Source organism: Salminus brasiliensis, chromosome 13, assembly GCF_030463535.1.
Source record: "Salminus brasiliensis chromosome 13, fSalBra1.hap2, whole genome shotgun sequence".
NCBI lineage: Eukaryota > Metazoa > Chordata > Actinopteri > Characiformes > Bryconidae > Salminus > Salminus brasiliensis.
In genome coordinates, this window is record NC_132890.1 from 20,449,495 (window position 1) to 20,467,438 (window position 17,944).

A 17,944-nucleotide genomic window follows, 5' to 3' on the forward strand; every position below is an offset into this window, starting at 1 on the left:
TCCAGCTGAGCTGTTGACCTCAGTCAGGTGTGTTTACAGGGGGAGAGATGATGGATTCTACAGAGCTGGTTCTACAGATCAGAATCAGGGCTGTTTATTAGCCATGTACATTTACAGCAGGCTAAGAATTTGTTCTAGCAAGTGACAACTCATTCATGTAATACAGAATTCTATACAGTCTATATGTATATGTAATATAGTATAAGTTAAATATATCACATCATATCACCAACACAGCAGCTTTTAGTGGGAGTTTAATGTAAAATTGATTGTTATTCCAAGCCATTTTGGAGCATTTCTCTTCCAAAAAAAGGACAATCCTGGTCCAGTTGCTAAAAAATTTCTCATTTTGCACATCAATTACACTTTATTTATATATTATTTATTTATATGCACTTCTAGTTAGATGGGAATGGCATGCCATTGGCTGGTACAGGTCACACTTCTTGATATTTACTTTTAATTTTACTTTGATTTTTTTGTTGCCAATTTTCCATTTATTTATTCATTCATTTATTCATATATTCATGTATATGTTTATTTGGCCTTAAAATTGGCAATTATACAAACTGTACTGTAAAGCTTTACAGTGTTAAACTTACAGAAAATCCGTAAAATGAACACAAATGATAAAACAGGTTGTTTTAGTGAAATCTGTGTAAGACCCCAGGCTTTCTTAAATGTGGTGGGACGAGGTAGGTGCCGAGCTTGTGGAGGGCTGGGGGGGGGTCAGTCTGCAGGCCAATAAACAGCACAGCGGGGGGTGCTAGGGATGGGGGTGAAAACAGCGCCCCCTCGCGGCAGCGGCGCTAGGAGCCCGTATTCAAATGCGGGGCGTGTTCGCTCACCTGCGCTTAAAGAGCCGCAGGCCTGACTTTCTGCTGCACTTCAGCAGCGACCTTTACACACTCACTGACTCTCTCTCTCTCCCTCTCTCTCACATACACACAGATACACACACGCACACTCACTCATACGCAGCCTCTGCCGGACTTCTCTCTCGCGCTGGACTTTTAAAACTCTACGATGTTCCCGGGTGTGCGGCTGCTGGAGAGAGTGTGGCTCTGAGAGTCTCTCCGGACTCGGTTTTCAGCATAGTGTGCTTCTGCGCTCGCTCTTTCTTTCGGTACCGGTTGGACTTTTGGGTTTTTTCGGGCGCCGGAGTGCTGTTTTTGTTGAGTTGTGAGTTGTACCTCCACGGCGTGTGGCTCACTGAGCTGTTCTAAAGGAGCTGTATCTGGGGGATGCTGAGCTCAGTGAAGATGGAGTGTGGTGAGGTTGGGGAGTGGAGTCTCTACAGCGAACCCAGCGAGGTCAGTACACACACTAATATCTCTAATGTCTCCAATATCTCATTCCTTAACATCTGCTTTATGGCTGGGTTTACTCTCATTAGTCTTATGAACAGGGGCCTTATCCTAAAAAGTGAGGCCTTTAGGGTCAGATAGGTCACATTTCTCATAAACTCACATTTCACAATTAGAAAAGTTGAATTTATTTTGTTTATTGTTGATCTGCTAGTTGTATCTAAAAGAATCTAAAACACATTTTGGATAGATTATTCTTTAGATTCTTAAGTCCTAAAACTCTTACAAACTGACTGCAGATACAGCATCTGTACTGTATGCTCCGTGTGAAGGTGTGAAGGTGTTTATTAATGCTGGAATTACTTGGAACTCCAACACTGAGGCCCTTTAGAACTTCAGGCCACGTTGCTGCTCAGGAGCTCAGGCTCAGTTCTGACTTTAACAGGAGAAATGCTGTTTCCTTTTTTTAGCCACCAAAATGGTCAAACGCAGTTTATAAAACAATAAAATAGCATTAAACAACAATAACACGTTTTTATAGAAGAAGAAATGCTGATTTTATGTCAATATTTTTATTAAAGCAGTTACGTTTTCTTGGTTTAGCTGGGTTTGATCAGTTACACCTTTGAGAAAGCGGAAGCAATAAACTGCTGTAATTCAGCCGGAGTGTAGGGAATGGTTTAGAAACCTAATTCTGAAAAATACAAACATAAAACATGTTTATTTCATTAATTTAAACATAAAACAAACACTTTGATCAGATCTTTGAAACAGAACTTTTTAATTTTAACAGAAAGACATTTTAATTTTTCCAAATTTTTTTTTAGAAAGCTTGGTTAAATTATAATTTGGCATCGTTGATATAAATGTAATTTTACTGGGTTGTATGAAATTATATTGTTATTATTATATTATAAAATATCTGTATTATTGTTATATGGTATGTTTCCTTTGAGAGTGCCCTGACGGTCTTTATAAATGTTTATGTTTTGTTATTAATTAAGGCACACAAATCATAATTCAGTGCAGTTAAAGTAGAATTCAGTCCATTTTCTTTAGATTCACTTCAGATCTAAGTTTTATTCCTAAACCCTGGAGTCTGTCTGCTCACAGCACATTTAGTTCTTTCAGATTTTAAACTCTTTTAACATGCTTTACTTCTCAAAATGAATCCTCAAACAGCGCTGAAACACCCTGTGTATGTGAAATGCACTCAAGTCCTCTTTTACAGAAACTTTTATATATTCCTCTCCAGCGGCCTGAACAGCAGACTGCCTTTAAACACCCCCACTGGATGCGGCGTTTCAGTTTACTTCAGTTTAGAAGGTCTTCCTAGACTTTAGTACAATTAAAGCATAATTCAGTCAAAATACTTTAGTATTTTACACTGTGAAGTACTAGAACGTCTTTAAACACGGTTTTAGTGCTGAGTTTTAGATCTAAGATTTTTCTTACATCTCAGTGTAACACATGTAGCTGAAGTAAAGCTGGAGTTTATGTTAGATGTTTTTTCTTTGAGAGCTATTTGAATATTTTTTGCTTATTAATTCTAGCTGTTCTTAAAGGAGTTCACTGAACCCACGTGATGATTAATTGTAGTCAAGAGTGTAATTAAATCATCTCTGTTTGTTATTATTGTACATGTAGGTTTTTGTGTGTTGTCTTTGGAAAGTGTCTTGCACAAATTCACTAATGCCACTATGTGAAGTATATCATACTATAAAACAACTGGCAGATGTGTAAAAAGAAAAAAACCCCAAAAAGGATAAATATATATATAATATTATTATATTAAACTTTTCTTTTAGTCTGTTCAGCATAATTATGAATACGCTTAGATATTATTTCCTGTATTTTTCTCTCACAAGCAGGATATGAAAAATTACAGTACTGCATTTATAAACAGTTTATTGAATTTTTCAGAAGGATTTCTATCATTATTCTACTATAATAGTAGAACTGCAGTTTAATTGTTTTAGATTTTTTGTTTGTTACTCAACTGAAGTTCTCTTCTATTATTAATGGCCGCTGTCTGTGTTATTTTAGATGTATTCCTCTCCAAGCGCCATGAACTCCGTGAGCGGCCTGAACAGCTACATCAACTTGAACTCTGCCGGCTCCGGCTCAGCCATGAACATGGGCTATCCTGGACCGGGACTAAGTACCAGTCCGCTGACCAGCATGGGCGGAGCAGCCAACCACATGAATTTGTCTCCGGTGGGTGCGCCGCTGAACCCGAATTCTCTGACCCAGCTCGGTTCCCCAGGCTCATCTTTGGGCCCACTCTCTCACTACCAGAGTATTTCCCAGCCCATGTCTCAGCTCAGCTACCCGTCACCGACCTCTTTAACCCGGCCCAAAGAGGTGCCCAAGCCCTACCGCCGCTCACTTACCCACGCCAAGCCCCCATACTCCTACATCTCCCTTATTACCATGGCAATCCAGCAGTCCAGCAGCAAGATGCTGACGCTAAATGAAATCTACCAGTGGATTATGGACCTTTTCCCGTACTACCGCGAGAACCAGCAACGCTGGCAGAACTCCATCCGCCACTCGCTGTCCTTTAATGACTGCTTCGTCAAAGTGGCACGGTCACCCGATAAGCCCGGCAAGGGCTCCTACTGGGCGCTGCACCCGAACTCCGGCAACATGTTTGAGAACGGCTGCTATCTGCGCCGCCAGAAGCGCTTCAAGATTGAAGACAAGACAGGCAAGAAGTCTGCCAACTCTGGCAAGTCTCAGGAAGGTGGGAACGGCAAGAACGGGCACCAGGACAGCATCCAGGAGGACCACAGCCCCACGGCAGGCTCAGACGGTGCCGATTCCGCCCACTCTGACGTGTCCCACCCTGGGTCTGCATCCGAGGAACAGCAGAGGAACCTGGTTCCTCTGGACTGTCCATCCCAAGCGACCAGCCTGGCTCATGGCTCTCCCCTGTCCATCCCATCGTCCGTGCCAACCTCGATGCCCACCTCCAGCTCCCACTTGCACACTCAGGGCATGGTAGCTGGCACCCACCTGCTGCCCAGCCCACTGTCCAGCCCCATGCAGCAGCACCTGGACCTGCAGAATGACCCGCTCAAGTCCATGGACCCTCACTACAACTTCAACCACCCGTTCTCCATCACCAACCTCATGTCTAATGAGCAGAAGATGGACCTCAAGTCCTATCAAGACCAGGTGATGGCCTATAACAGCTACGCTGCTTCCTCACCTGTAGCCGCCAAACAAATTTATGACAGTGCCGGACCTTCAGCCATGGACTCTGGGGCGTACTACCAGACCCTGTACAGCAGGTCCGTCCTTAACGCGTCCTAACAGGTCAGCAACTGCTGAAAACTCTAGGATGTCAGACCGACTCTCAGCGCCCTGCGAGAGCTTGAACACTGGTCAACAGTGCTGGTCCTGGAGTGATGTGGTGTTTTTCCTGCTCTAGCGCACCCAGTCCACACCTTTCAACTAATCAACAAGACCTTTCTGAACAGAATAGGGAAGTGCTAGAGCAGGATATTCTAAAAAATGTGATGTCGAGAGAAGATAGAGATAAATTTTGTCTTCAAGCCAGTCTTCAGCCTGGACCTCTGCCTTCTGAGTTACAGAAACTGGACGGTGAGCAGAAGCAGCGATGAACGGCTGTATGTGATAGCATGAAGTGCATAATTTCTACTTTCTTCGCTAAACAAGTTCCAGCTAACTGCTCTTATCAGACATTGGATCAGGTATATCAGAACCCAATTCTGTGGGAATGTAGATGACCAGAAGCCAGGTGGGTGACAGGCTCCTCTTGGAACTCTTGAAAAACTCTGAAAAGTCTTAAGATGGACTCTCAGCACCCTTTCAGACTTTTTTTGCTCCTTCTAGAAGGCAAATGGCAGCTCAAGGCTGTATTGATTGGTGCAAACCTTCAAAACCAATTCAACCCTTGTACAAGGAGTGAGTAGAGAAAAAAAACACACAAAACAATCCATTTACTGAACATTTCACCTTGTCTTAACTTCAGGAACTGGACTTTTGACTGCAGGGGGATGAGCAAGACATTTTACAGATATCTAAAGTGTGTATGATATATATATATATATATATATATATATATATATATATATATATATATATATATATATATATAACATGCATGTATGTATATACTGACTGTGGAGTGGGGTAACAGGGAGCTAAGTGTTTATTTATGAAGGGAAGAAATTAATATATCTTTTTTCTTGTTTTTTTTTCACTCGGTTTTTGTGTTTAGTGTGCAGACGGTGGAAGTGAGTGTGAGTCGAGGTTACTGCAGTGAACAGCCGTAGCTGTGTTACAGGGAAATCCGTCTCGTGTTACAGCGTTAACTGCGATTCCTGTTATAAAGTGCGCAAACACACACACTATGTACACACAGCTCTTAGCGTAGGTAGTGTGTTTGCTGCACTGCATCGTGTTTTAACCCTTTAAACCACAGAACTATTATCCAGTTATTAATCTTTAAAGCTTATTAGTATGAGTCTGTGCAGTTTAAAGGGTTAAAATTCAATTGCATTTATACGCAAGCCATAAAAAAGATTTTTTTTTTCCAGCTAACAACACATTAAAGTTTAAAAAATGAATTTAACTGTGGTAAACTTTTAATATTTTGGTCAGTGTGGCCCCTTTTATACTAATTCATCTCATTCTCAATTGAAGGCAATGTTTGTTTTTGGTCTTATTCTTTGTTTGAGTGCCAGTAAACCTCTATTGGTCACTAAGAGCAGGAGCAGTAAAGGCCATTTACACACAGTACTTTGCACTAGTGACCCCTCTGTTTTACCCCATGTGTGTGTGTGTGGGGCAGGGGGGGGTGTTGAAGGGGGTTTTGTCCCACAAAGAGGGGCCGGGCAAAAACTTTTGTTACTACAGTGCCTTGTAACTACCTTACTTTTTGCTTAATGTCAATTCCGATGAACCACCGTGAATTTCATTTATTTTTTCATTAGCAATTTTAGTTCTTTACTGATACCGAATAAAGTCTCTTAGGAGAAGGAAACAAACACTTTCAGGTCAGAATGATGTGTTATGCTTAGTTAACAGACAGTGTATTTAAACCTTCCTCTTTGTGTGTGTGTGTGTGTGTATATATATATATATATATATATATATATATATATATATATATATATATATATATTGCTATGAGGTTGATTATATGGTGTGCATGTATTGCTGTGGATGTTACATCCCTTTCTTATTAAAAAAACAAAATTTGGGGAATAAGATTTTGAGATTTGTGTTTTCCGTTGATCATAAGGTAAACCTGTACTAGTGAGTTAAGTATATGAACCATTATTAAACACTCTGCAGGGTTATAGGGTTATAGAGTTAGAACAACAAACACAGTTTTCATTACTGATATCAATATATGATTTTCTATATTTTCTTTGTGTACTTGAGTCCTCAGTTCACTTTATTTTTTATCAGAAAAAAGTTTCTTCTCATCTTTGTAAAAAAATTATATATACACATTATATGTCTAAATGTTTGTGGGCTTGTTTAATCTAAGTTGCACCATACATATTGACATAGATGTGCAAAAGCACATACACTTGCACATAGCTTGTCTAGTTCCGGAATACGGAGATGTATTTGCCAATAGAATAGGACTCTCTGAAGTAGATAAACATTAACCTATTGGTGGGCTAGAGGGATTGAGCTGTGGAACGGTTTTCTTTGGAATGATAGTGCTTCATCCAATACTTTTGGGAGGAGTTAGGGAGCTGGGAATGAGGTGGGGTTGATCATCCAACATCCTGACCTCACTCATGCTCTTGTCACTAAATGCAATAAAACGTCAGCATATCTGAGCAGCAGCCTCTATTACTCATCCTGCTCACATTTTTTAAAAGTTGTTTAAAAGGTCATTTTTAAAGCCTAACGCTGACACTACCATCTTAAAAGTAAGCTTACACTCCTACACTAATTTTAGCTTTTTTGGTGGATTTTCCAGTACCAGGTAGCCGTTTGCTATCTCTTACTAAGTATTTAAATATCAAAATTAGTTTAAATTCACATTTATATTAAAATGTTCTTAAAAAGCCCATTTTTATCTCTAATTGTATTCTAAACAGAACTGTTTGTGTGTTATTAAAAATGGTGATCTTATTTGGTGAAGTTTTTTTAACAATTAACAAAATCAAATATTACCTTAAATGAATTGAGGTCAATTGATCCAAACCTAAATTATATGAGGTGAAGTGAATTTAATTGAACTGCATTTAACTAAACTGAGTTGACTAAAATGAAACTGAACTGTTGTTGAATTTAGTTGAATTAAGTTGAATTTACTTCAAAAGAACTGACAATTATTTTGCTGAACTGAAAGAAAATAAATTGAATCAAATAAATTAAATTTGATTTGATTTTACTAATTTCATTTGTAGTTTTTGAATCTGAATCAAATTCAACTTTAACTGATCTGAATCATAAACTGAAGAGGGATTTATTTATATTAACTGATCTGAATAAAATTTAAATGACCTGTATTGAAATCGGAACACTCTTTCTTAACATGAAAGGCCCAGGGTGTGCTGTAATAAGCTGATTATTACAGTTTGTACAGTTTAATTCACTCTTGTTTTATATTTTAGACAAAACATATTTATGATTACTTCCAAATATGTATTTAAAACATAAGAATATGTTTATAAAGCCTGAATGCCTGTTTACTGAGTGTAATTAGGACAGTAGACAGTTACTGCTGCTAACTGTGACACATAGGAGGTTCCACATGCAGTGAAATTACAGTGAATAAAAGAGAAAAGCAGCCGTGTTCTGAGGAACCATCATAAACACTCCTCATAAAACATGCAGAACATATTCCATCTGCTAACTTAATAATGGTCTATCATATTTTATAGACCACACAGCATCCGGCACGCACTGACCAGTCAGACCTGGAGGTGAAGCTGCTGAGAGAGGCCTTATTACAGCCTTATTAATGAGAGAAGGTGTTCCTCCATCTGTTTCTTAGTTTACATGACTATCTCTCCCTGCAGAGCTACATTTGACTACTCTTCTCACACAAACTCTCTCTCTTTCTGTTTCTCTCTCGCTCCTCAGTGTGATCTGCTTTGAAAAGGCTCTACAGAGTGACGTGATGAAAGACAGAATGGCTTCACAGAGTCGTGTGATGAGGCTAAAAAAATACAGACAGAGAGAGAGATGTATTGTTTCTTTTATTTTCTCATTTCTTATTAACCAAATTACTTGCATAACTAAAACTAAGACTTCTAAAATGATTAATGGTAATTCTTGTCATTTTAATTATGTTTTAATTAACACTGTGAGTAAACATGGACATCCATTACATTAGTAAAGCTTGCTAATTTGCATTTTAACTTTAACTTATCTGAATCATAAACTTAATGAAACTGAAATAAATCAAGTTAACTTCATGTTAACTGATCTGAATTTTAATTAAATTCATCCAAATTTAAATGAACTAAATGTACCCAGAACACAAGTGAATCAAATTAAATGGAACTAAGCGGATTGTAAAAGAACATGTGAATCAAACTGAACTGAGCTGAACCAATTGTAACAGAACTGAAGTGAATCAAATTGAACTGAACTGCCATAAATGTAACAGAACAGAAACTATTTAAATTGAACTGACCCGAATGTAACAGAACTGAAGTGAATCAAATTGAACTGAGCTGAACTGAATTTAACAGAAGTGAACCAAACAAAACGGAATGCAACAGAACAGATATTATTTACATTGAACTGAATGGAGCTGAATGTAAAAGAACACATGTAAATCAAACTGAACTGTACCGATCTGACATTACAACAGAAATGAATTCAATTGAACCGAACGGAGCTGAATGTAAAAGAACACATGTGAATCAAATTTAACTGAACTGATCTAAACATAACAGAACAAAAGTGAATCAAACTGAACTAGACTGAGCTGACTGTAAAAGAACTCAACACAAAAATAACTCAATTTGTAAATCAAATTGAGATGAACTGTGCTTCTTTAAACTGAAAGGGAAACGACTTAAACTGAACTAAGCTAAAGGGAACAGAGAGAGGCCTCTGGTCTGTGGTGTGAATCCATGGTGTGTGTTTCTCCAGGTGAAGCACAATAGCGCCTTGCTGTTGGTGCTTTAGGTGATAAGATAGCCTTAGCCAGACTGATAGGGTTTCTATGGAGACACACTGCGCCTTTCCACCTGCCTCTAACCTCTAACCTTATCATGGCTACCTGACAGCCTGCCGCCCTGAAAAATATGCAAATAATTTCGCTTCTTTCATTAAGAAAGAGCTGTGAGAACTCTGAGCTGTGTTCTGAACAACCAGGAAAGGAAAAGTGAGTCACACTTGCTGCCCGTCAACAGCTCGCCTTCGCCTTCTGGCTAGTGTTTGATTTTCACTGTAACTTTAAACAAAACATTCCTGCAGTGCCTTTGTTAGCGGTAGCCATATGCTAATGCTTTGGGTGTATTAATTGTCAACACTCAGCTTCATGTTCTCCAGGATTTCTTCCTTGATACGAAGAGCAGCTTTGTCCTAAATAATGATCTGACTGTTCTGTTTTCCACACTATTGTTAAAACACAGAGCTCTTAAGCTCTTTTTAAGACTGGTTAACACATTTATTACTAACCACTACATTTAGTGCAGGCCCTCAAGTTTATAATATTAAACCAGTTTGATTTGGTGGGAAAACTGCAAATTTGGTATCTAGCGGTATCGCTATCGGAACAGAAAAAGTCAGATCCCTAGTCTAAATCATTACACACTCACCTCAAACTGGTCCCCAATAATCTCTAATATACCTGATCATGTGGTTTCTGCCACTGTATGGCGATACTTTGCATATCAGCCGATACCCAATACTGATCCAATACCATTGTTGAATTAATAAATCATATACCTCGCCATGTGGAAGGGACTCAAGACATTAGGAATAAATAATTGTGTGGGACTTCAGACTTTGAAGTCTGTGAGACCAAAAAAGAGCTAGGATCTCCTCCCTTCTCGGCCCCCTCTTTGTTATCATATTTGTGTCATGTCTAGTCGAGTTCTGAAGCCTAGAATACTGGCGGTCTGGGAATCGGGAATTGACCTAGTTAACTCGATAACCGGTCCAGCTAGTATCGGATCGGTGCATCCCTAATTTAGACATGCAGTTTGCTCTGTGCTAATTGGTGAGGATGACAAAAGCTTGCATTACTGGTTAGCTACATTAGCCGCATAGCTTCAGTTCTAAAAACAATAATAAAAAAAAAACATTATTTTTCTTTGTTAATCTGCCAAAACTGGTTTAACTCATTTTTTCCAACCACCACATGTAGTATATGGAGGTAAGTATGAGGTATTAAGAAAATGCCTCAGAACTTATTTCAGTTGGTTTAAAATGATTAAAGGTTGTATTGTTATACAATAGAGGAACATGTAACTGTATTCATCGGATTAAATGTGTTGATTATTTGTAACAGTCATTTTTTAATTCACACTTAAACCTGAATTTTATATACATTTGGTAAAACCATCTCAGTAGGCTGAATTACTTGCCTAACAAAACACGAAGAATTAAAATTTTATGGTCACTCTTTAGCCATATAATTTGATCCATGCGGGAAATACGGATCAGATTTGTGCCAAAAGAACATATATGTAGTTCTAAACTTCATTTTAAAACTATGTTCTGTTTTCCAGTGAAAAACAGTAACCTGTTAGGATTGATAAATCCAATCTGGTAAATACAGACACTATTACTTCAACACAATATCATAGTGTTAGACGCAGACAAGCTTTCCAACCTAAACACATCAAAATATCTGCCCCCAAATAAATGTGATCAGTGTAAAAAGCTGCACTGTCAAACACTGTACATTCATTTACACCCCAAAGTAGAACAGAAAATATCAGCCCTATCAAACTCAACTAAATTTTGTTAACATCACCTTTACTGTTCGATCCTGATCCACCTGTGTCGGGGGGTTTACTTTGGGGGTACAGTACAGGTTTACTTTAGTAACAGTAACAATGTGTGACACTACCTCCATCATGTTTGAAAGCTGTACTTCAGCCTGGCTAGTTCTCACTGTTAGGTGTTGATTTGCTTCAAAAAAGTGTTCCAATGACAACACACTTACTATGAAAACCCACACTGTACGGTACAGATACGGTCTGCAGGGAAAACTGGTAGACGGTATTGCTATGGGAACACAAGTAGATAACCAACAGCATGTATATATTTAAATCGTTACTAAAAAGAGGTGCCCAAAGTTATGGTTGATTTTTCCAGCTCCTAAGCAGGTATGATGATGACGATGACAATGAAAAAAAATTTTTTGACGTCAGAAGCGCTGTAGAGCAGAGTGAGGGTGATGTGGTCCACTCCCTCCACACCGTTCCCAGCTCTGCACCTCCATATATAACCCACCGACTGATAAGAGAGATTAGCTATGGCGGTAGATCCTGGTGTAAACTCACTCTGCTCTGAGCAGTAAATTGTGAGGTCTCTTGGTCTTCAAGGTGTGTAAAAACCTACATGAGGTGTTTTAAAGGCCTACATAAAAATGTTAGGAGCGAATTTGGTGCTTGCTATTTATTTTGAAAAATTAGGAAACACATTCATCCCCTTATCACATGATGGGAGGGTGAAGGTGGTGTGCATTCATTTTCACTTTCTATTACCTGCAATAAAAGTACCAAACATTTATGGCAAAACATTTTGAAAGCTAAGGCACTTAAGCTTTTCATTTTAGACTAGCTCAATTTGGTCAATTTGGTCAATTTTGCAAATTTGGTCAATTTTGCAAATTGGGCAACCATACAGTGTCAGAAACCACTTTATCAAGTCTATTAGAGATGACTAAAGACCTCCACATTGTTCGAGGTGAGTGTGTGATGATTTAGACATGCAGTTAGCCCCGTGCTAATTGTTAAGGTAGACAGAAGCTTGCATTACTAGGTAGCTACATTAGCCTTATAGCTTCAGAGCTAAAAACAATAAAAAAAACAATAACTACATTTGATTTTGCGTTGTTAATCTATTGCTTTACTCATAAACCTCCCTTAGGGTTAAATATTGAAAAAAGCCTTAACTGGGAATGCAACTACATTTGAGTTTTCTTTTCATTTATTGATTGAAAACTCTGGATTAATGACAGACACACTGAGCTCTGACCTGCTGTAAGCCGTTTTTTAAGTGTGTTTTGAAGCAGGATTCGACTCTGTTTACTGATGCTACTGATAAAGTCACAGTTACATAATTCACTCTGCAGCGTCCAGTCATTAAGACAAAGAGAGAGAGATGTGCGATGTAAATGGCAGGTGAAGCATCCTCCACTGGATCCTGGAGGAGGGCCGTGGCATGTTTACTTGAGTGTGCGAGTGTGTTTTAGAGCAGGCGTTTAAGGGAGGCTCCTGTGCCTCAGGCCTTTTCTGGAGCAGGCGTTATTACACAGCCGGGGCGTGTCCCGCTTCGGGGGAATTCACCTGAGCTCTACATCCGTCTGCTGCTAAGACTGCGTTTCACTTGTTCACGCTCCAATGACCCTTAAAAACTCACCTACGCTTCATTCTAATGATCCGCTACAGGTCCTGCACCTGACCTCCCCTTACCTGACACGCGTCCTGACAGAGTTTCATATCAGGCTATCATTCTGACATCAGCTTTAGAATGTTGCTGTCCACATCCACCTTGAAAAAAAGACAAAAAGAAAAGAGACAAGTTGTGTTCCAAGCAATTCAGTTATTTTTGATACATTTCACATCAGTTCAATCCAGTGCAGTTCGAACCACATCAATGAAATTTTGTGAACTTCACTTGATTCAGTTTATTGTAGTTCAGTTCAGTCCACATCAGTTCAGTTCAGTTCAATCCAGTTTGGTTCAGTTCACGTAAATCCAATTCAGTTTAGTTCACACCAGTTCAGTTCAGTTAAATTAAATTCATAACTCTTCAGTGCACATCAACTTCGGATCAGTTCAGTTTGCATAAGTTCAATTCAGCTCACGTCGGTTCAGTTCAGCAGTTCAATTCAATTTAATTCTGTTGACATCAAATTTTCCCTTCACTTTCATTTAATTTAGTTCAAATCAGCTGACATCAGCTCAGTTCAAATCCATTTAATTCAGTTCAATTTACTTTACATGCTTTCAATTAAATTCACATGAATTCAGTACAATTTTCCCAACAGAAAATAATTAAAGTCAGTGTAAAATATTATAAATTCCAGGGTACATGGAAGTTGATCCCTCTTGTATTGCAAAAAAATACATTTCTGATTTTCGACCCTAACTAGACAATATGTTTGTATTCTAGTCAATTCTGCTTAGTTCATTTCTAGTTTGTTTAATTTAATCATATGATATTCACATGACTTTACACAAATTCAGTTCATTAATAAATACATTATTAAAATGGTTATGAATGTTAAAATATGTCTGCACCTCATTGAAAATAAACAATGAACATATAATATTATATAAAAATAGCATTTATTGTGCGTAACAGAATTATGAACATGAACTATTTTAGAGTACAAAATGTACTGCTGCTTACTGACTCACTGTGTGTGTGTGTGTCTGTATGTGTGTGTGTGTGTGTGTCAGACAGCAAATAAAGCGGCGGTGGACTTTGGTCAGTGGCGTGCTGTAGCTGTAAGTAAAATGGCCTCTGATTAGGGAGTGCGCGCACACACACACACACACACGCACACACACACACGCACACAAACACACACACATACTCTGCTCAGAAATAGAGCAGGAGAGCATGATTAAATTTTCCTGCAGGAGAGAAAAGGCAGATTGATCTGAGGCTGATTGCTGTGTCAACAGAACAGTGGTGCGCTGTGTGAGCCTCACTAGGCCTCGGAGCAGGCTTTTCCCTTCACGCACACACACGCGCATACATGCTCACGCGGCCCGAACGGGCTCCAACGGGCGCTTTACATAGATATCCTGGCCTCCTCACAGCAGCTGCAGTGTGTGGAGTGTTTTGGGTGTTAGAGAGCAGGTAGAGGCCCGAAGGAGCATACATACACACACACACACACACACACACACACACACACACACACACATATATACACACTCATTTAAGGTGTCTCAGGGGAGTTTTTGAAATGTGCTGAAAGTTTTAACCAGCTCAAAAAAACAGCTTTTAGGAGCTTTTTAGAAGCTCTAGTGTCCACCGGTTTAGAAACTATGAGGTTAAACCTGCTTTCTTATTTGAAGTGTCCATTTAAGGTTGAATGGAAATTTCAAATGAGAAGCGGTCGAATAAGAAGCCACATAGGCACCGAGGTTAGAATTCCTAGAAATCCAGCATGACTGATAGAACAGAGTAGACAGAATTCTTCACACTCGCAGATCTCCTTTTCAACCGTTCATTTTATCATTTTAGTCATATTGTTATATATTTATTACTTAGTCATATATTTTACTCTTCCAGATCAATCAGCTCATATATGTACAACCTTCAACGCTGGGTTTGTGCTGTTGGGGTTGAATTGATAATAATAATAATAATAATAATAATATTAATTATTGTACACACACACACGCACGCACACACACACACACACACACACATATCTATATCTATATCTATATCTATATATATATATATAATGAAAGCAGTAATAATATTATAGTAATTTTATACTTACTTGTACACACCTTTTTGGTCTTCATTTTATTATTATTATTATTATTATTATTATTATTATTATTAATATTATAAGACCTACAACAGGAGTTGTATTAAAATTAAAAGAAAATAATAAAAAACTGTTGTAGGCTCATTATCTACACAGTTCTGAATGTGTTGTGTGTATGTGTGTGTGTGTGTGTGTGTGTGTGTGTGTGTGTGTGTGTGCACCACATTTACACAGAACCACATAGGAACATGTGTATGTTCTACTGTGATTATCACACAGCCACACACACACATTGACAATACTTAACCCACATTGTTTTAGTATTAGTTGATGAAGTTTGTACTCTGTGGTGCTAACTGCATGTCTAGATCATTACACCCTCTTCATAAAGCGTATGGAGGTGTTCATTTATCTCTAACAAACTTGATTAGGTGGATTCTGACACTGCACAGACACAGTAGAATAGAGTGTGACGTGGGTGTAAACTTCGGTACTTGGGGTGAAGTGATGTAAAGTGAAGAGACTTATTATTGTCATTACATCTACAAGTACAAGTACACAGTAGCACTATGGTGCAACATAGAACGAATGCAATATATATGATAAATACAACAGACATTAGACAGGGTGGATGTGTGTGTGTCTGTGTGTGTGTGTGTGTCTGTGTGTCAGAGTGTTTGTGGGTGAGTGTGTGTGAGTGGAGTGAAGGGGTTTCAGTTCAGTTCTTGTGTGTGAAGGAGTCTAATGGCTTGGGATAAGAAGCTATTACAGAGTCTGGCTGCGATGGCTTGAATGCTCTGTTACCTTCTGCCAGAGAATATCAGTGAAAAGAATCTATATGAGGTATTGGTGGGGTGGTCCACAGTGCTGGTGGCTTTGCAAGTGCAGCATGTGGTGCAAATGTCCATGATGGAGGGGAAAGAAACTGCTGAAATTCCTAAACCAGACTTTGATACAGCTGCACAGGATGGAAACAGATGCTGAGGGATAATGGTGTTAAATACTGAATTAAACTCCGTGTAAAGGTGATGTTCTGAGGCCTGCCTTTGTCCTGAAGACCTCATCACAGGGTCTCAGCAGCATTCAAACCTCTGCATCCTGTCATCCATGGCTTCATTTTGGGGTGTGCTGTGATGAATTTGGGGACAGTGCACTTGCTGATGTAGCTGTATACTACTCCAAGTTGATTTATCAGAGGTCACAGCCTCTCTAAACATGTCCCAGTCAGTGTGCTAAACAGTCCTGAAGAGCAGAGTTGTGCCTGGTTAGCTGCATTTACGTTTGGGAGCTACATTTGCTGTGTAGCTCAAGGGCTAAAACTAGAGAAGCACTAAACATGCCTTGGCTGATTGATTGCATTTGGTACATTATATACCCAAATGTTTGTGGACACCCCTCTTCAACTACTTACAAGTTACAACCATTGCTGACACAGATGTGCAAATGCACACATACACACACAGCTTGTCTAGTTCCTGTAGAGAACCAGTTTAATAGAATAGGAGTATCTGGAGCAAATTAACATGAGCCCATTGGCACCATGCCTAATGACAGGTATCGGCTAGAGGGGTATAAAGCCCCCCAACACTGAGCTGTGGAGCAGTGGAACTGTGTTCTCTGGAATGATGATTCCCCATCCAATACATTTGGGATGAGTTGGGAGTTGGGGATGAGGTGAGGTGGTGATCATTCAACATATTGTCCTCATTAACACTAACACTGAATGCATTTGAAGCCTCACAGCAGTGCTCTGAAATCTAGTAGAAAGCCTTCCCTGGACAGTATAGACAGTTACTCCAACAACATTAATTTCCGAAGAAACAATGAATGAGCAGGTGTCCAAATACTTTTGAACATATAGTGTATAATTTACTGAGGGTAAATGAGTGCTTTGGCTTTATTACCAGATGTTTTATTGTCTGTAGTAGTATTATTGGTTTAATCATTGTGCTGCTGTGTCTGCTGCTGCGCTAATCTCAAAGCGCTCTTCCCTTTCCTGAAGCAGTAAAGGTGTGTAATGTCAGAAGGAAGGCGGGCGGTGGGGTCAGTAGGTAGTCAGCAGGAGAGAGAATAAAGTTTGATGAGAAGAGCAAATGGATCGTCTGTCAGTCATAACATAAACATCACTGATAGCGAGCAGGTGTGGACACAGTCTGTCAGACTGAGGAGGACACACCTGAGCTTTTATTACCTGTTGCATTCTGTGAGCATTAAGCCCCGCCTGTTCCAGCTAACGTGTGACCTCATCACAGCAGCAGCAGCCGATCAAACTGGAGGCGCGCTGATCAGTCAGTCGTTTAGTTATTTAATCATTTACTCAAGCAGGGCTGAGCGGCTTTAGGCGATAGGTTATCAAAATTTATTCTGATTCATGAGTTCAGAATCTAAAAATAAATCAAATTCAAATGAGTTTTTCAGTAAGTCTGCATGCCTGTGTTCAGGTTTCAGATGGTCTAAGCTGGTCTGATGGTCAAGATGGTTAAAAAGCTGGTCATCCAGGTGGTGGATGGATAGCTGGTCTACCAGAATGGCCATCTTGGCCTTGCTGGTCACTAAGCGAGTCATACTGGTTGACTAATTTGTTAAGCATGGTCATGCTAATCATGTTGACCATTTAGCTATGGAGGTCATACTGGTTTACCAGTATGATCATATTGGCTATGCTCTCACCCAGCACTCCCTTGTGGGGCTCACATTGGTGGAATGTGGACTTGGTCCACATCATTACAGCCCACATCTAGTCGCCATGTGCAGTATATACAACCCAGATGGGGCCCATGTTTAACCCCTTATGATCCCTTTGAGTGCCCCTGCTGAGCATCCATATGTGTGGACAAACTTTCTGATGCTTAGGTGGGATACCCATACAGGCCCCTGTTTCTGGGCTGGACATCAAGCTGCTTATACTGGCTGACTAGTTTGGTCAAGCATGGTAAACCAGTGTGAGCACCTAGCATGGTCATAATGGTCGGCCAGCTTGGTCATAATG

The 17,944-nt window shown here is 39.4% G+C and overlaps 1 protein-coding gene across 1 annotated transcript; it reads left to right on the forward strand.

The window, feature by feature from the left end:
- Positions 1 to 899: 899 nt before the first annotated feature.
- On the forward strand, positions 900 to 6,139 carry foxa3 (forkhead box A3). Its single transcript, XM_072694969.1, has 2 exons — positions 900 to 1,313; positions 3,354 to 6,139. Exons 1-2 carry the CDS (start codon positions 1,245 to 1,247, stop codon positions 4,623 to 4,625), a joined length of 1,341 nt encoding a protein of 446 aa, XP_072551070.1. The 5' UTR covers positions 900 to 1,244; the 3' UTR covers positions 4,626 to 6,139.
- The last annotated feature ends 11,805 nt before the right edge of the window (positions 6,140 to 17,944 follow it).